Source organism: Carcharodon carcharias, chromosome 25 (genome assembly GCF_017639515.1).
Source record: "Carcharodon carcharias isolate sCarCar2 chromosome 25, sCarCar2.pri, whole genome shotgun sequence".
Lineage (NCBI taxonomy): Eukaryota > Metazoa > Chordata > Chondrichthyes > Lamniformes > Lamnidae > Carcharodon > Carcharodon carcharias.
In genome coordinates this window covers 14523230-14543103 of record NC_054491.1, presented here as the reverse complement: position 1 = coordinate 14543103, position 19874 = coordinate 14523230, and the positions used below count along the sequence as shown (strand labels likewise).

General features: G+C 44.5%; 1 protein-coding gene across 1 annotated transcript; it reads left to right on the top strand.

Annotated features, from left to right (window-relative positions):
• Positions 1-8885: 8885 nt before the first annotated feature.
• Positions 8886-17857, top strand: trappc4 (trafficking protein particle complex subunit 4). Its single transcript, XM_041174098.1, has 5 exons — positions 8886-9086; positions 11172-11346; positions 13519-13622; positions 15732-15858; positions 17153-17857. Exons 1-5 carry the CDS (start codon positions 8912-8914, stop codon positions 17229-17231), a joined length of 660 nt encoding a protein of 219 aa, XP_041030032.1. The 5' UTR covers positions 8886-8911; the 3' UTR covers positions 17232-17857.
• Positions 17858-19874: the final 2017 nt, after the last annotated feature.

Here is a 19874-nt window from a genome sequence, read left to right as displayed (position 1 = left end):
CAATAGGATTCTAAGTTAACTGAAGTTTTGCCCCAAGCGTTTGGACTTATCCAAGGGGACTGTTGAAATGTTTAATTTTGAAGATAATGCATAGTAAACATCAACATAATAAATCAAAGTAAAACCCACAACATTTCTTGATTCCACCCTATCTATTTATCAGAAATCACTTGCATTTATTTTATTTATTTGTTCATGGGATGTGGGCTTCGCTGGCTGGGCCAGCATTTATTGCCCATCCCTAGTTGCCTTTGAGAAGGCGGTGGTGAGCAGCCTTCTTGAATCGCTGCAGTCCCTGGGGTGCAGGTACACCCACAGTGTTGTTAGGGAGGGAGTTCCAGGATTTTAACCCAGCGACAGTGAAGAAACGGTGATGTATTTCCAAGTCAGGATGGTGGTATATTTGTATAGAATGTTTCTTCAAAGAATCACGTTTAGAGAACAGACAGCGGCCATTCAGCCCATTGTCCTATGCAAGAGCAACTCAGCTAGTCACATGTCCCTGCCATCTCATACCTTCCCCCCAGCCCTGCAAATATTTTCTCTTCAGTAATCCAATTCCCTTTTGAAAGACATGACTGAAGCTGCCTCCACTACATTCTCACACTCCAACACTTAATGCTTTGCATTGATTTGCGATAATTTGCATTCATAAAGATCTGATAGCTGTAGAGATCCCTATCTCTAATCTCCTCCAGCCTCTGAGATTTGGTGCTCCTCTGATTCTGGCCGCTGGAGCATGTCCAATTCTAGTTATTCACCATGACCATCCTTCAGCTCTGGGATTTACTTCCAAACCTCATACCCTCCTACCTGAAATTCAGAAATAAAAAGACAAAAAACACTGGAAACCTTCAGCAGATCATGGAACAGAGAGAGAAAGACCTAAGTTAATCCTACAGGTGAACAACCTTTCATCAGCACTTATTCCAGTGCTGTTTTGGGATGGTGTTTGCCTACATAACATTCAGTGCATTGCAAAATAAATTAACATACTTCAAGGGGGAGTGTGGCATAGTGATATTGTCACTGGATTAATAGTCCAGTGACCCGGATTTGAATTACAGATGGTGAAATTTGAATTCAAGAAAACCCTGATGATGGCCGTGAAATCATTGTTGGTGGTTCCATCTAGTTCACATAGAGGAACAAAAGAGGCACCTCCCAATTTGGGAGATGAGGAAGAATCCACCAGCTGAATGGCATCTTCCCCTTAGTGACAGAAAAGGGAAATAGTGAGATTGAATCATGCCTGGTGTCACAAGCTGCTGGACAGTTGGGATATGGTGCAATATGGCCTGTGTAAGCATGTCAGTGTGTGCATCCCATAATAACATTGGATTTAAGAGAACCCAACTGGAAGTGGCTTTCTCAGAGTCTGAGGACCACCAGTTAACCTGGGTGCACTTTCCTAGGAACCATGAAGGGTTGGTATACCTTCTGTCTTGCATCTGGTAATCAGAATGTTGATATGTAACTGTCTCCATGGCACATCCTATTGCCATGTTGCGGTAAAGATCTGTGTAAATAAACTGCTAACGTTATTTTTATCTTTTTAAAAATATGTCCTTTAGGGAAGGAAATCAGGTCTCCAGACCCAGAGCAATGTAACTGAGTTTTAAATGTTCTCTGAAATGCTGGCTGCAGCAATGAACAAATATTAAAAAAAATCACATGAACAAATATAAAAATTTGCTCTTTAACCATTGCGTGGAATTTTAGAAGCTGAGTTTGATAAATATTTAAATAATAACACTTGAACAGGAAAATAATTTACAGGGTTATGGGGATAGAGCTCTTTTGTTGGACCAAATGGCGTTTAGCTGTGCTGCATAGCTGGCTGTCAGGTGTCACCTGTGGCTCAGTTGGTAGTATTGAATCAGAAGATTGAGCAAAAAATCCAGGTTGACAATCCCAATGCTCGTGCTGAGACAGCATATTGTCTGAGGTGTCAACTTTCAGTCCTGTAGCAATATTTGAAAAAGAGTATCCTGGCCATAATTTACCCCACAACAAAGAATAACTGTCAGAAAAACATAATTTGTGGCTTGTGGCAGTTTGCTGTGTGCAATTTAACAGCCAACTTTCCTACATTGCAACATAGAGTCATAGAGTCTTACAGCATGGAAAGAGGCCCTTCAGCCCATTGCGTCTGTGCCAATCATCAAGCCCCTATCTACTCTAATCCCATTTTCCAGCATTTGGCCGGTAGCCTTGTATGTTATGGCATTTCAAATGTTCATCTAAATACTTTTTAAATGTTGTGAGGGTTCCCGCCTCTAGCACCCATTCAGGCAGTGGGTTCCAGAAACTCACCCACCCTCTGGGTGAAAAAATATTTCCTCAAATCCCCTTTAAACCTCCTGCCCCTTACCTTAAATCTGTGCCCCCTGATTATTGACACATCCACTAAGGGGAAAAGTTTCTCCATATGTACCCCATCTATGCCCCTCATAAGATAAAAGCAAAAAACTGCAGATGCTGGAAATCCAAAACAAAAATAAAAATACCTGGAAAAACTCAGCGGGTCTGGCAGCATCTGCGGAGAGGAACACAGTTAACTTTTCGAGTCCGTATGACTCTTCATCAGAACTAAGTAAAAATAGAAAAGAGGTGAAATATAAGCTGGTTTAAGAGGGGGTGGGTGGGATAGGTAGAGCTAGATAGAAGGCCAGTGAAAGGTGGAGATAGCCAAAAGATGTTATAGACAAAAGGACAAAGAGGTGGTGATATTATCTAAGGAATGTGCTAATTAAGGGTAGAAAGCAGGACAAGCAAGGTACAGATAGCCCTAGTCGGGGTGGGGTGGGGTGAAGGGAAGGGATCAAAATAGGCTAAAAGGTAGAGATAAAACTTTGAATGGAAATACATTTAAAAATAATGGAAATAGGTGGGAAAAGAAAAATCTATATAAATTATTGGAAAAAAAAGGGGAGATCGGAAAGGGGGTGGGGATGGAGGAGAGAGTTCATGATCTGAAATTGTTGAACTCAGTATTCAGTCCGGAAGGCTGTAAAGTGCCTAGTCGGAAGATGAGGTGCTGTTCCTCCAGTTTGCGCTGAGCTTCACTGGAACAATGCAGCAGGTCAAACATGGACATGTGATCATGAGAGCAGGGTGGAGTGTTGAAATAACAAGCGACAGGGAGGTCTGGGTCATGCTTGTGGACAGACTTAAGGTGTTCTGCAAAGTGGTCACCCAGTCTGTGTTTGGTCTCTCCAATGTAGAGGAAACCGCATAGGGAGCAACGAATGCAGTAGACTAAATTGAGGGAAGTGCAAGTGAAATGCTGCTCCACTTGAAAGGAGCGTTTGGGCCCTTGGACAGTGAGGAGAGGGGAAGTAAAGGGGCAGGTGTTGCATGGATAGGGTGCCGTGGGAGGGGGTTGAGGTGTAGGCAGTGATGGAGGAGTGGACCAGGGTGTCCCGGAGGGAACAATCCCTGCGAAAAGCCACTGGGGAGGTGAAGGGAAGATGCGTTTGGTGGTGGCATCATGCTGGAGCTGACGGAAATGTTGGAGGATGATCCTTTGAATGCAGAGGCTTGTGGGGTGATAAGTGAGGGGAAGAGGGATCCTATCATGGTTCTGGGAGGGAGAGGAAGGTGTGAGGGTGGGTGATCAGGAGATGGGCCGGACACGATTGAGAGCCCTGTCAACCATCGTTGGTGGAAAACCTCGGTTAAGGAAGAAAGAAGACATGTTGGAGGAACTGTTTTTGAAAGTGGCATCATCAGAACAGATGCGATGGAGGCGAAGGAACTGAGAGAATGGGATGGAGTCCTTAGAGGAAACGGGGTGTGAGGAGCTGTACTCGAGGTAGCTGTGGGAGTCAGTAGGCTTGTAATGGATATTGGTGGACAGTCTATCATCAGAAATTGAGACAGAGAGGTCAAGGAAGGGAAGGGAAGTGTCAGAGATGGACCACGTGAAAATGATGGAGGGGTGGAAATTGGAAGCAAAATTAATAAATTTTTCCAGGTCCAAACGAGAGCATGAAGCAGCACCGAAGCAATCATCGATGTATCGGAGAAAGTGTTGTGGAAGGGGGCCAGAGTAGGACTGGAACACATACCCCATAAAGAGACAGACATAACTGGGGCCCATGCGGGTACCCATAACCACACCTTTTATTTGGAGGAAGTGAGAGGAGTTTAAGGAGAAATTGTTCAGTGAGAGAACAAGTTCAGCCAGACGGAGGAGAGTAGCGGTGGATGGGGATTGTTCGGGCCTCTGTTCGAGGAAGAAGAGGAGAGCCATCAGACCATCCCGGTGGGGGATGGAGGTATAGAGGGATTGGACGTCCATGGGTGAAGAAGAGGCAGTTGGCACCAGGGAACTGGAAATTGTTGATATGATGTAGGATGTCAGAGGAATCACGGATGTAGGTGGGAAGGGACTGGACAAGGGAGAGAGAATGGAGTCAAGATAGCAAGAAATGAGTTTTGTGGGGCATGAACAGGCTGACACGATTGGTCTGCCAGGACAGTCCTGTTTATGGATTTTGGTTAGGAGGTAGAAGCGAGCTATCCGAGGTTGGAAGCTGTGGAAGGAAGATCTCCAGAGAAGATGAGGTCAGTAACAGTCCTGGAAACAATGGCTTGATGTTCAGTGGTGGGGTCATGGTCAAGGGGGAGGTAGGAGGAAGTGTCTGCGACACTAATGCCCCTCATAATTTTGTATGCCTCTATTGGGTCCTTCCTCAGCCTTCTCTGCTCTAAGGAAAACAACCCCAGCCTATCTACTCTCTCTTCATAGCTGAAACACTCCAGCTCAGGCAACATCCTGGTAAATCTCCTCTGCACCCTCTCCAGTGCAATCACATCCTTCCTATAATGTGGCGACCAGACCTGCACATAATACTCCAGATGTGGCCTAACTAATGCTTTATACAGCTCAATTATAACCTCCCTGCTCTTGTTTTCAATGCCTCGGCTAATAAAGGCAAGTATCCTATACACCTTCTTAGCCACCTCATCTACTTGTCCTGCTGCCTTTAAGGATCTATGGACATGCACACCAAGGTCCCTCTGGTCCTCTGTACTTCCTCGGGTCCTACCTTTCATCATGTACTACCTTGCCTTGTTAGTCCTCCCAAAATGCATCACCTCAGAATTTTCAGGATTAAATTCCATTTGCCACTATTCTGCCCATCTGACCAGTCCGTCTATATCGTCCTGTAGTCTAAGGCTCTCCTCCTCGCTATTTACCAGATCACCAATTTTCATGTCATCTGTGAACTTACTGATCATTCCTCCTACATTCACGTCTAGGTGCCAAATAGCAAGGGACCCAGCACTGAACCCTGCGGTACGCCACTGGACACAGGCTTCCAGTCACAAAAACAACCTTCAACCATCACCCTCTGCCTCCTGCGAATAAGCCACTTTTGGATCCAATTTTCCAAATTGCCCTGGATCCCATGGGGATTTACCTTTTTGACCAGTCTCCCATGCGAGAGACCTTGTCAAAAGCCTTACTGAAGTCCATGTAGACTACATCAACTACATTACCCTCATCTACACACCTAGTCACCTCCTCGAAAAATTCAATTAAATTTGTTAGACATGATCTCCCCCTGACAAAGCCATGCTGACTTTCCTTGATTAATCCCTGCCTCTCTAAGTGGAGATTAATCCTGTCCCTCAGAATTTTTTCCAAGGTTTCCCTACCACTGCTGTTAGACTCAGTGGCCTACAGTTCCCTGGTTTATCCCTACCACTCTTCTTGAATAATGGTAACACATTTGCAGTCCTCTGGCAACTCTCCTGTGGCCAGAGAGGATTTGAAAATTAATGTCAGGTGACTATACTTCAAAAGTTCTTAATTGTCTCCCTTTGGGGCTTACCACGGTGCCCCATGGGGGTTGTAGGCTGTCAATTGCACAGCCATGAGGAGAAGACTACATCCCCCAGCATTCCCTTTCCCCTACCGCAGTGCCCCCTGGGATCTGTAGGCTGTCAATTGCACAGCCCTGAGGAGAAGACTACACCCCCCCAGCATTATAATAAGATAAAAACAAAAAACTGCGGATGCTGGAAATCCAAAACATAAACAGAATTACCTGGAAAAACTCAGCAGGTCTGGCAGCATCAGCGGAGAAGAAAAGAGTTAACGTTTCGAGTCCTCATGATCCTTCAACAGAACTGGGTGAATCCAAGGAGAGGGGTGAAATATAAGCTGGTTTAAGGTGGTGGGGGGGGGGGGGGCGGTGGTTGTAGGGACAAGCAAGCAGTGATAGAAGCAGATCATCAAAAGATGTCACAGACAAAAGAACAAAAGAACACAGAGGTGTTGAATTTGATGTTATTATCTAAACGAATGTGCTAATTAAGAATGGATGGTACGGCACTCAAGGTACAGCTCTAGTGGGAGTGGGGGGGCATAAAAGATTTAAAAATAATGGAAATAGGTGGCAAAAGAAAAATCTATATAAATTATTGGAAAAAACAAAAGGAAGGGGGAAGAAACAGAAAGGGGGTGGGGATGGAGGAGGGAGTTCAAGAACTAAAGTTGTTGAATTCAATATTCAGTCCGGAAGGCTGTAAAGTGCCTAATCGGAAGATGAGGTGCTGTTCCTCCAGTTTGTGTTGGGCTTCACTGGAATAATGCAGCAAGCCAAGGACAGACATGTGGGCAAGAGAGCAGGGTAGAGTGTTAAAATGGCAAGCGACAAGGAGGTTTGGGTCATTCTTGCGGACAGATTGCAGGTGTTCTGCAAAGCGGTCGCCCAGTTTATATTTGGTCTCTCCAATGTAAAGGAGACTGCATTGGGAGCAACGAATGCAGTAGACTAAGTTGGGGGAAATGCAAGTGAAATGCTGCTTCACTTGAAAGGAGTGTTTGGGCCCTTGGACAGTGAGGAGAGAGAAAGTGAAGGGGCAGGTGTTGCAACTTTTGCGTGGGCATGGGGAGGTGACATAGGTGGAGGTTGAGGAGTAGGAGGTGATGGAGGAGTGGACCAGGGTGTCCCGGAGGGAATGATCTCTACGGAATGCCGCCGGTGGGGGGGGGGGTGGTGAAGGGAAGATGTATTTGGAGGTGGCATCATGCTGGGTTGGCAGAAATGGCAGAGGAAGATCCTTTGAATGCGGAGGCTGGTGGGGTGATAAGTGAGGACAAGGGGGACCCTATCATGGTTTTGGGAGGGAGGAGAAGGTGTGAGGCCGGATGTGCGGGAGGTGGGCTGGACACGGTTGAGGGCCCTGTCAACGACCGTGGGTGGAAAACCTCGGTTAAGGCAGAAGGAGGACTTGTCAGAGGAACTATTTTTGAAGGTAGCATCATCAGAACAGATGCAACGGAGGCGAAGGAACTGAGAGAATGGGATGGAGTCCTTACAAGAAGCGGGGTGTGAGGAGCTGTAGTTGAGGTAGCTGTGGGAATCGGTAGGCTTGTAATGGATATTGGTGGACAGTCTATCACCAGAGATTGAGTCAGAGAGGTCAAGGAAGGGAAGGGAAGTGTCAGAGATGAACCACGTGAAAATGATGGAGGGGTGGAAATTGGTAGCAAAATTAATAAATTTTTCCAAGTCCCGATGAGAGCATGAAGCAGCACCGAAGTAATCATCGATGTACCGGAGAAAGAGTTGTGGAAGGGGGCCGGAGTAGAATTGGAACAAGGAATGTTCCACATACCCCATAAAGAGACAGGCATAGCTGGGGCCCCTGCGGGTATCCATAGCCACACCTTTTATTTGGAGGAAGTGAGGGGAGTTGAAGGAGTAATTGTTCAGTGTGAGAACAAGTTCAGCCAGACGGAGGAGAGTAGTGGTGGATGGGGATTGTTTGGGCCTCTGTTCGAGGAAAAAGCTAAGGGCCCTCAAACTATCCTGGTGGGGGATGGAGGTGTAGAGGGATTGGATGTCCATGGTGAAGAGGAAGCGGTTGGGACCAGGGAACTGGAAATTGTTGATGTGACGTAAGGTGTTAGAGGAATCACGGATGTAGGTGGGAAGGGACTGGACAAGGGGAGAGAGAAGGGAGTCAAGATAACGAGAAATTAGTTCCTTGGGGCAGGAACAGGCTGACATGATCGGTCTGCTGGGACAGTCCTGTTTGTGGATTTTGGGTAGGAGGTAGAAGCGGGCTGTCCGAGGTTGGGCGACTATCAGGTTGGAAGCTGTGGGAGGAAGATCTCCAGAGGAGATGAGGTCAGTGACAGTCCTGGAAACAGTGGCTTGATGTTCAGTGGTGGGGTCATGGTCTAGGGAGAGGTAGGAGGAAGTGTCTGCGAGTTGATGCTCAGCCTCCGCGAGGTAGAGATCAGTGCGCCAGACAACAACAGCACCACTCTTGTCAGCGGGTTTGATGACAATGTTGGGGTTGGACCTGAGAGAACGGAGTGCAGCAAGTTCAGAGAGAGACAGGTTAGAGTGGGTGAGAGGAGCAGAGAAATTGAGACGACTAACGTCGCGCCGACAGTTCTCAATGAAAAGATCAAGAGAAGGTAAGAATCCAGAGGGAGGGGTCCAGGTGGAGGGAGAATATTGGAGGTGGGTGAAAGGATCCGTTGAACAGGGAGAGGACTCCTGCCCAAAGAAGTGAGCCCGGAGACGAAGACGGCGGAAGAAGAGTTCAGCATCGTGCCGAGCCCGAAATTCATTGAGGTGAGGGCGTAAGGGTATGAAACCAAGTCCTTTGCTGAGCACTGAACGTTCAGCGTCAGAGAGGAGGAGGTCAGGGGGTATAGTGAATACACGGCTGGGGCTGGGATTGGAAGATGGGGTGGGGACGGAGGGACAGGCAGGGGTGGAGGGTCCTAGATGGGACCAGCATTCCCTTGCCCCCAGCGCGTAGCTCCCTGGGAGTTATAGGCGTTTCACTGCGCAGCCGCGGCACGGGTTTGTTTAGGGGGGGGGGGGGGGGGTGGAGGGACAACATTTCCCAGCGTTCCCCGGGCGGTGCAGCGATGGTGGTTTTCAGTGTTTATGTGGTGAATAAAGCTGGCGGCCTGGTTTACCAGTACGACAATTACTCACCCCGCACCGATGTGGAGAAGACCTTCAGTTACCCGCTCGACCTTGTGCTGAAGGTGTACGACGAGCGGGTTGTGGTGTCTTTCGGTCAGAGGGATGGCATCAAAGGTGAGGGCAGGCCGGGCGCTGGGGCGCGGCTGGCGGCTCCTGCTCTTAGGAAAGGTCCCTGGAAGCCTGGGCCTCGCACATAAAGTAGTTTTAAATAACCTCCTGGTATTCACAGTCAGACATCTTAACAAATGGTCGGTTGGACTACGTTAGTTACCTTTCATCCATCACCTAATCCCGATAGATTCCAAGATTTTACCTTTAAATCCTTCAAGTTTGCCTGCAACTTGGTGCAACTAGAAGGAGAAATATATCAGTGAAGAATATCACCCTCACCCACTGGTGAAGCCCTTGTATCTGTTGCAGTGAATCTGGGTTAGTTTGGAGATGGGTGTTTGGAATTGTTTAATATATAACGGTGTTAACTGAGACCTATACCTGGATTTCAGTATGTTTGGGTATTTCAGTTGATTGTGGGGTCACAGCTTTGTTAAACACCTGGTTTACTCCATTGGCATGGGCTGCTTTCTAGTTCCCCATTGTAGTTGCTGCTGTTTATAGGTGAACCGAGACCTCTCACAGTGTTGCATGGTGACCATTGTCGGATCCTGCCCATGCCAACATTCATCCACAAATATTTCTAACGGAGGAACTGGATTGTGCTCAACCACAGTAATTTATACTCCCTCAGGCAACTGTGAGGTACTGAGATAAAAACAAAAAACTGCAGATGCTGGAAATCCAAAACAAAAACAGAATTACCTGGAAAAACTCAGCAGGTCTGGCAGCATCGGCGGAGAAGAAAAGAGTTGACATTTCGAGTCCTCATGACTCTGTTGAAGGGTCATGAGGACTCGAAACGTCAACTCTTTTCTTCTCCGCCGATGCTGCCAGACCTGCTGAGTTTTTCCAGGTAATTCTGTTTTTGTTTTGAGGTACTGAGGTCAGTTGTAGCCATTGCCACTCTACTGAGCTCAGCAAACTGGCTCGTAAAACTAATTTAACTGTTGTTTTATTTAAACTTATTTTGTCCTTTGTTTTACCCCTACAACAATCACAGTGTATCAAGAGGGATGTAAATAGGCTGTGAGAATATAAGGCAAATTGTATGAATGTATATAAGATTTGCCTGGCAGCACCTGTGGAAAGAGAAACAGCGTAAATGTTTCAAGTTCAATATTACACTTGTTTGGAATAGTTCCAAAGGAGACTCATATTTCGCTCAAAAAGTTAACTCTGTTTCTCTCTTCACATATGTTGCCAGAAGTGCTGAGTTTTTCCAGCACTCTTTGTTTTCATTTTGGACCTCCAGCATCTGCAGTATTTAAACAACGGTCAGTAGATGATGTAAAATTGGCTGGCTGGTTCAGTTAGTAGCACGCTTACCTTTGAATCAGAAGGTTGTAGGTTCAAGCTGGGATTGGGGCACATAATCTAGGCTTCAATGTAGCACTAAGGAAGTGATGTGTCTTCAGAGCTACTGCCCTTCTGACGAGCTCTTAAAATTGAGCTCTGCCTGCCTGCTCAGGTGAGCTTGTAAAATATCTCATGCCACTCCATAAAGAATAGCATGGAGTTCTTTCAATGCCCTCGCCAACACTTAACCCTCAACCAAAAACACATTCATAGTTTCAAAAAGCTGTTTATTTCATTGCTGATTATGGGACCTTGTGCTGTGCACTAATCGCTACAAAAAGCACCTTAATGTAATAAAATGTCTCGAGGCCTTTGTAACAGTAGTAAATATGCTTCAGAAGTAAATATTTTATCTATGAAGTGCTTTGAGATATTGAGAATATAAAGATGCGATATAGATACAAGTTTTTCTATCAATTATTTTTTTTTTCTTCCACATAGTCACAGCTGTAAGACCTAGCACTCCACTTCTCTTCAGTTTTTCCATGTATTAGGCATTTTTCATGGTCAAGAGAAGTCCTGAATTTAAACATAGTCCAAATTTTATAGTTTAAGTATAGATTTTTTTGTGTTCCTATCAGAAAGTGACGTAATTATTCTTAAAAGTACTTTTGGCTGTCAAATTTTAAACTTTACTGACGGTGGTAGCTCTAACCATGATACGCAAGCTTTGAATACTGTTGCTTTGGTGTTTCAATTTGACTTTTTTTTGCTTTTTTTCTCCCTTAGTTGGATATGCTGTGCTTTCAATTAATGGGATTGATGTAAATGGAAGGTACATGTCTGATAACAGGGATGTGCTGGAGTATCTGAATACCGCTTTCAATTACCCTTTGGCAATTCGCTTTGGGCGTCCTCGTCTGACATCGAATGAGAAATTGATGTTGGCCTCCATGTTTCATTCGTAAGTTTTGAAATGGACAAAAAGAATTAAGCTCAAAAATGCAGTATGTTTCACATGGGCAATGAACCTTGCGGGTGGGGATCCAGTTAGGTGGCTAGCAGGTGGATCAGAATAACGCCAACAGTGCGGGTTTGATTCCTGTCCTGGCTGATGTAGTACTTGTGACCTGCCTCCTCGCTCTGCTCCTGAGAGTGGAAGGCAATGGCAAACTACTGCCAAAAACTGCCAAGTAAATGGTTCAGGATGAAGCATCAGAAGACAATGAGCCAAGGACCTGCATTCTGGCAGAGAGTACACTTAAATGAAGGAAAGGAGGAAGGGACCGACCGACCGACCTACCTACCTACCTTGGGGTGTACTTTGTAATACTACTTTGCTGACTTTTCCTATCCCTAAAATTAGTGTCTCAGGGCAGGAGTTTCCTCACCCGCCCACCGCTGGGATCGTCCGGTCCTGCCACAAGTCAGTGGATTCCTGGCTGGGGCGCCTCCTCGCCCGGGGCGGATCCTGTCTGCGACAGGGCAGGAAAATCCCAGCCTCAGTTGAAATAACTGTAGACTTCCCAAGCTTCTGGAAAACAGAAAATGGGACTATTTTAGGCTATAAAATAGGTTTGAATGACGGCCGCCATTCTGTCCTATTCATATTATCCTAGAAAACCTGCATCCTAGTTTTCCTATTAGAGCCTTTATGCCCATATAAGACCTCTGTTAAAGGTCTTGTCTGAAGACCATGTCCAAAAGTATAATACTTCCTCAGTTCTGACCCCAAATGCTATCCTATGTTACACACCTAGGGCTAGGTCCTGTTATGGGATGTCAAATTTTCAACCATCTGACTGGAAGGGCGTTGTGCTGCCCCATGAGAGGTAAGATTTACGATTTATCACTGGGTCCAATGTCACTCTCAAGTGTGCCATGTAAGAAGCCCAGGCACTTTCCTAGACAGCCAATTACCTCTTATTCTTGTGTGCCAAGTAGCAGCTTTGATGGAGAGCGCTACTTGCTAGCGTTTTCTTGCCACTGAGGAAGAAATGAGATGTCTTTATTGAACTGCAAAAGCAGAGTGAGGTCAGCTGGAAATAATGTTGACTATCAACTTGTCACTTTGAGGTCATGTGGTATCACTAGCAGTGGTGACTTGAACGTTTTGCAAACAGTGTGCTGGTAAGTGAATGTTGCCATTGTCTCAGGACCAGTGTAAACCTGTGAGAAAGGTCAATATAGTAAGGGAAGTAGTTTAATCTAATCTTCCCCTTGATCTCCATAAAGCTTTTTTAGATGACACGCCTATCATTGGCACTCTGAATGTTGCTCTACTAGTCCTTAGTGTTAAGCACACAGATAGACATTGTGCTGGAAATTAATGCATCATTGCTGTATGTTCAGAACGGGGAAAGATATGAATTTGAAATCCGGTCTGCTCAATTTTTGACCTGAACCATTCAGAACGGAGGCAGAATACAGAGGTTACAGCATCTCCAGCAAAAGGGATCAAATTGAAAGGCAAGGTAACTCTGCATGGTCCCTAGCATGTCCTGGTGGCTGGCTGCTCCCCCTCCTCAGCTGCATTGACATCAGGCCAGGCCAGGATGCTCATATTCACATAGTAGTCTGGTGGAAAACACGTAACCGTCAGGTTTGGAATTAAAACGGAAAAATCGTAAATGTTGAAACTCTGAAATAAAGGCAGAAGATAATGGAAATACACAGCATGCGTATCAATATCTGAAAAAAAATTGGTTCATGTTTCAGATAGTGAAGCTTCATTGGAGCCACCACAGGATCTCTGCCTGAAATATTGACCTGCCTTTTCAGAGGCTGACTGACCCGTGAGCTTCCAGCATTTTATCTTAACTTTTCAAGGAAGTAATACTCTCTAGTTAACCCCAGAAACTCCTGAGTGTATGCTGTTACATTAACACTGCAGGTGGGGTCAGTTTGGATGTACAGAGTGAGGAAACTACATTAGACAATCAATTAATGCTTAGTGATGTTTCAATTACAGAAATAAAACACGTTCTTTACAAATACTCTTTGGAATTGAGATCCCTAAGTGATTGTACTGGGACATGGAATTAATGGCCTCTGTCTTTACGTTTTGGGGCTTTTTGATGGCTATTGTACTGTACACCTTGTCCAACCTAAATAAGTTTTTTGTTTATGTTCTCAGGCTGTTTGCAATTGGATCCCAGTTATCACCAGAGCCTGGAAGTTCTGGGATTGAAGTGCTAGAAACTGACACCTTCAAATTGCACTGTTTTCAAACACTAACAGGTGAATCATAGCCTGACATTTCCTATTTCTGAAGCTTCAGACTATTTCATCTATGTCCCCACTCCCCATTGTATAGAAAGGATAATGTTATGTTGTTAAAGAGTTTTATTCTCCCCATTTGATGTGATAGAGGTCTTCAAAATCGGAATTAGTTTTGGTAAGACTAAGTAAGGAGAAAATGTTTCCTGTGGCAGAAGGATCGGTAACCAGAGGAGACTGTTTGAAGGTGATTGGCAGAGAGGTGACATGAGGAAATATATAGGACATGTGAGCAGGAGATCATTTAGCCTCAAGCCTGTTTGCCTTTCAATGAGATCATAGCTGATGTGTAGCCTGCCTTCATATACCCACCTTTGCGTCAAATCTTTTAATACATTTGGTTAACAAAAACCTTATCAATGTCAGATTTAAAATTAATAATTGATCAAGTATTAGTTGCTGTTTGTGGAAGAGAGTTCCAAACTTCTACAATTCTTTGTTTTTGATAGTGTTTCCTAACTTCACTCCTGAAATTTTTAGACTTTGCCTCCTAGTCCTAGGTGTATCTCTATCTCCTCTATCTGTTCACCTTTAATTTAATATCTTGAAAACGTAAATCAAACTGTTCCTTAACCTTTGAAATTATACTTTATTTATTATTCACTTATGGGATGTGGGCATCGCTGGCTAGGTAAGCGTTTATTGCCCATTTCTAATTGCTCTTTAGAAGGTGGTGGTGAGCTGCTGTCTTGAACCGCAGTCCATGTGGTGTAGGTACACTCACGGTGCTGTTAGGGAGGAAGTCCAAGATTTTGACCCAGTGACAGTGAAGGAACGGCGATATATTTCCAAGTCAGGGTGGTGAGTGTCTTTGAGGGGAACTTCAGGTGGTGGTGTTCCCGTGTGTCTGCTGCCCTTATTCTTCTAATGGTAGCAGTTGTTGGTTTGGAAGGTGCTGTCTAAGGAGCCTTGGTGAGTTGCTGTAGTGCATCTTGTAGATAATACACACTGCTATCACTGCCCCCCGATGGTGGAAGGAGTGAATGTTTGTAGATGTGGTGCCAATTAAGCGGGTTGCTTTGTCCTGGAGGGTGTCATGTTTCTTGAGTGTTATTGGAGCTGCACTCATCCAGTCAAGTGGAGAGCATTCCATCACACTCCTGGTTTGTACCTTGTAGATGATAGATGGGCTTTGGGGAGTCAGGAGGTGAGTTACTTGTCACAAGATTCCTAGCCTCTGACCTGCTTTTATAGTCACAATATTTATATGGCTAGTCCAGTTCAGTTCCTGGTCAATGGTAACCCTATGATGTTGATAGTGGGGGATTCAGTGATGGTAATGCCATTGAATGTCCTGGGGCAATAGTTAGATTTTCTCTTATTGAAGATGGTATTGTCTGGCACTTGTGTGGCACAAATGTTACTTGCCACTTGTCAGCCCAAGCCTGGATATTGTCCAGGTTTTGTTGCACTTCGAAATGACTGCTTCAGTATCTAAGGAGTCGTGAATGGTGTTGAACATTATGCAATCATCAGCGAGCATCCCCACTTCTGACCTTATGATGTTGGAAGGTTATTGATGAAGTAACTGAAGATGGTTGGGCCTAGGACACTACCCTGAGGAACTCCTGCAGTGATGTCCTGAAAGTGAGATGATTGACCTCCAACAACCACAACCATTTTCCTTTGTGCTAGTATGAATCCAACCAGTGGAGATTCCATTGACTCCAGTTTTGCTAGGAATGAGTTGTTGGAATGCACATCTTGAAATGGTAGCAGAAGCAGGTTTGTTTGTAACTTTCCGAAGAAAACTGGGGGGGGGGGGGGGGAAATTACAGTATATGGGGAAAGAGCAGATGAGCTGGATTAATGGATAGTTCTTCCAAGCATAATGGGCCAAATGGCCTGTGCTGTACCATTCTGAATCTATGCAATGGAAAATGAAGAAGTATAATGCAGTTGAGAATCGATACCAGTCATGTTTCTGATTTCCATTCTGACTGGATTCTCAATAGTACCAAGTAGTTCTTGTAACTTATTTATTGCTGATAGTCTGAAGTTGCTCTTTAAAGTGAGTTATTCTGATTGCATGTTCTGTGTTTAATTCTTTTTCTTTTATCACTGTTAAAGGGATCAAGTTCATTGTGTTGGCAGATCCTCGACAAGCTGGAATTGATTCTCTCCTACGGAAGATTTATGAAATTTATTCAGACTTTGCTCTTAAAAATCCATTCTACTCTCTCGAGATGCCGATCAGGTAGGGCTGAAACACTCGGTGTGAATAGGAAACTATAGTGTACAGGTTTTATATATGGGAGGAGACAACAAGTCGCCACCAATATGTAGATTCAGACCCACATCTTGTTCTATTTTGTCAACTTGATGTTTTGATTATAAATTAGGCATCAGCTTCAGGTAAAACCACCTCTGGGATAGATTTTACACTAGAACCAAATGAGAAGTAGCAGTGTCAACAATAGTTGGATTCACTGCTTTTGCCTGCTGGATTGCTCCTTTAACTTGCCATCTGTTTTCTCTTCCCTAATGACAGTAGGGGTTATTTTCTGCCTTTTAGCTTTGCCCACTGTTAACACGTCTCTTTGAGAAAATAAAACCTGCTGTTTTGAAACAAGTGCCAAATAGACGCTGGGTGCTACCACATGGAAGGGAATTCTGAGGAAGAGTTGTTTGTTAGAGACTGCTGTGCCTCACTTTCGAGTGAAATTGGCAGCGACCTGGGGAGGGTCTTACTTTGCTCTAAACTCGTCGATTGTCCAGGATGCCCAATAGGTAGAGAAGACTGCACTTGCCACTGAATTTAAAAGGCTAACACGTTTTGTTCACTTAACATTTGCATGCGAATACGACTGCATTGTCAATGTGGTTTTTTGGGGCATTGTGCTTTTTTAGGACAGCGAGACACCATGTTGTTTTGACAGCCTAAGTAGCAGCTTGTTGTTCCCTCAAGTGCAAAGGCACGTGGTCTGCTGAGACCTGAATGAGGTTGAAGAGACAATTGGAAGAATTTCATCAACCTCAATTTAAAAAGACTGTGTAGGTGAAATGTAATTCAGATTGCCGTGATGCTTCGGTGCATTAGAGTCTGTCAAAACAACGTTTTGGCCTAAATTTCCACTATGGAATGATACTGGAGTTTGGTATCTACATGTTACAACATGGCAAACATCATTTGGGAACCACCTTCCTACTAAGTAACAAGGTTTAAAGTGGATGTTTAATTTCTATTGATGTAGGAAAGGAACTTGCTCCATATCATTAGTTCTTCCCCTTGGGAAGTTCTCAATCTTGAGGGATTGTTACAAGACTTTGCAGGAATAAATAGTGAAATTAGATAGTCTCTACTTCATGATCTTTTTAGGAGACTCTGTAGCTCAAAAGTAGCTGCGAATCAGTCGGGGGCTTTCATATTATAACATGAGCATTTACTCAATTGTGGCTTATCGATTGAAACAGTGTGGTTGAATTTGAAATAAATCCTTTCATGTATACCATGATCTATTTTGTATTTAAGCTGGGTCTTTTATCTGCAGGTGTGACCTTTTTGAACAGAATTTGAAAGTGGCTTTGGAAATCGCAGAAAAGGCTGGAACTTTTGGAGTGGGATCTTGATCTCATCTCGAAGGCCGTTTAACTTGGTGTGTTTGGTGTATTTGGTTGTTATGTGTATATTTTGTTAATATTTCCAAAACCTTTGATTATAAAATCTTATGGACCAGAACCCTGAATCCAAGACAAGTGTAATATGTTCAAAGAACTGCAATATGTATATATGGGAAATAAACATACTGTTACCAACAAGTTTTAATTGCAGTCCCCCCCCCCCTTATGTTCTCTGTATCTTCTGAAGGCATTCTTTTCTTTGTGGGCGAGCATTCCGTGGGCCCTGTATCCCCTCTGACCCTTTCCCTAAATGGCCATCATTTGTGACAGTCGATTGGCAGGCTGGTCGACTGTGGACAGAGGGGAATCACAGCCAAGCCGTATGTTTTTTCAGATGCATCGCTTGCATTTCAAATGTCGTGTGCAACTTTCTGCTGCTGCATATAAAAAGCTCGTCATTTTCAGCCAACACATAAGCTTGTCCGACAGCAGAGAATGCCTTCTAATTACCCTTCAGTTGCCCTATAGGCACAAGTTGTCTCAGACCTTACAGAAGACTTTCATGACCAGGATGGAACAGATTATGGAAAATTCCCATTCCATAGCAGAATAATAAACTCTTACGTGGTATATACTCCTGTATTTGTGTAGTACCAAATTTTCTTTTTGTTCATGGCATGTGAGCATCGCTGGCTAGGTCAGCATTTATTGCCCATCCCTAATTGCCCTTAAGAAGGTGGTGGTGAGCTGCTGCCTTGAACCACCCACAGTGCTTTACGGAGGGAGTTCCAGGATTTTAGCCCAGCGACACTGAAGGAACGGTGATGTACTTCCAAGTCAGGATGGTGAGTGGCTTGGAGAGGAACTTCCCATGTGTCTGCTGTCCTTATCCTTCTAGATAGTGGTTGTGGGTTTGGAAGGTGCTGTCTGAGGAGGCTTGGTGAGTTCCTGCAGTGCACCTAATAGATGATACACACTGCTGCCAGTGTGCGTTGGTGGAGGGAGTGAATGTTTGTGGATGGGGTGTCAATCAACTGGGCTGTTTTATCCTGGATGGTGTCAAGCTTCTTGAGTGTTGTTAGAGCTGCACTCATCCAGGCAAGTGGAGGGTGTTCCATCACACTCCTGACTTGTGCTTTGTAGATGGTGGACAGGCTTTGGGGAGTCAGTAATGAGTTGCTGGCCACAGGATTCCTAGCCTTTGACCTTCCCTTGTAGCCACAGTATTTATATGGCTAGTCCAGTTTCTGGTCAATGGTAACCCCCCCCCACCCTCCGACAGGATGTTGGTAGTGGGGGATTCGGCATGGTAGATGTTCATTGCATGGCATGAATGTTATTTGCCACTTGCCAACCTAGTCTGGATATTGTCCAGTTCTTGCTGCATTTGGACATGAACTGCTTTAGTATCTGAGGACTTGTGAATAGTGCTGAACGTTGTGCAATCATCAGTGAACATCCCCACTTCTGACGTTATGATGGAAGGAAGGTCATCTGAAGAAGGTTGGGCCTAGGACACTACCCTGAGGAACTCCTGCGGTGATGTCCTGTAACTGAGATGATTGACCTCCAACAATCACAACCATCTTACTTTGTGCTAGGTATGACTCCAACCAGCAGAGAATTTTCCCCTGATTCCCATTGACCCTTGATGCTGCACTCGGTCAAATGCTGCTTTAATATCAAGGGCAGTCACTGTCCCCTCACCTCTGGAGTTCAGTTCTTTTGTCCATATTTGAATGAAGGCTGTAATGCTTTAATTTACTATGACTAACACCATAAAGTCACTTGTGTATTCATTTTTTAATCAAAAAAACAGTGTCAGCTATTTCTTTGTCTCATTTGTTTTGAAATCATTCTATAAGCTACCTCCCATTCTTGGTGCATTTGCACATTTGTAAATTTGAAAAGTAAGGCCATCGTGGATGTGCCTGATCCTGACTGTCCCCTTTTTGTCACCCCATCTGTGTCTTACGTGCATCTTCTGCCTTAGTAAGTCGAAGTAATGCTTGCCATTTTTTTTTAAAGCTTAACGTCGTTTCTCCTCCTAAAAACCTGAGAGCAATTTAACTCTTAGTTAATGTTAGCTACAGTAGGGCTACAGCCCTATTTACCTTTCCAGCTCCATTAGAGATTGACCTTGGAATCTTCTTGAGTTAAACATTGTGCTTGTGTATTGAGAAGCTGTAACTCAATGTGCACTGTCCAATTCTACAGCAGTAGCTTTGGAATTTAAAACATGTCACATTTATCAGAGTATGGGGCATGTGGACATGATCTTATGATCTTCCATCATAAGGTCATGTCCACACTGGGTGCAGCATGGAATTGCCCACCATTTAACACTGATGGTATAACATTGGTAGAGAACTATGAAGATGACCAGGGTGGAAAGTGAAAGTGCCACACTGGCATAGCAAGTAATGCTTTCTGGAGGTGCGGTGTTAAGGTTTCTACCTACCTATATGTAGCAAAACATTCTTCAGCATCAACGTCCCTCACCTTGGAGATCCCAAGTTGGTTTGTTGTCTATGTTGTTACTGTTAACCAGGTGGCAACAGAACACAAAATGGGCAAAAATAGCCTAATTACCCTGGCTATAACATGTATGTGAATAAACGGCGGGCACAGACAAAACTAGGCTTGGTTGTG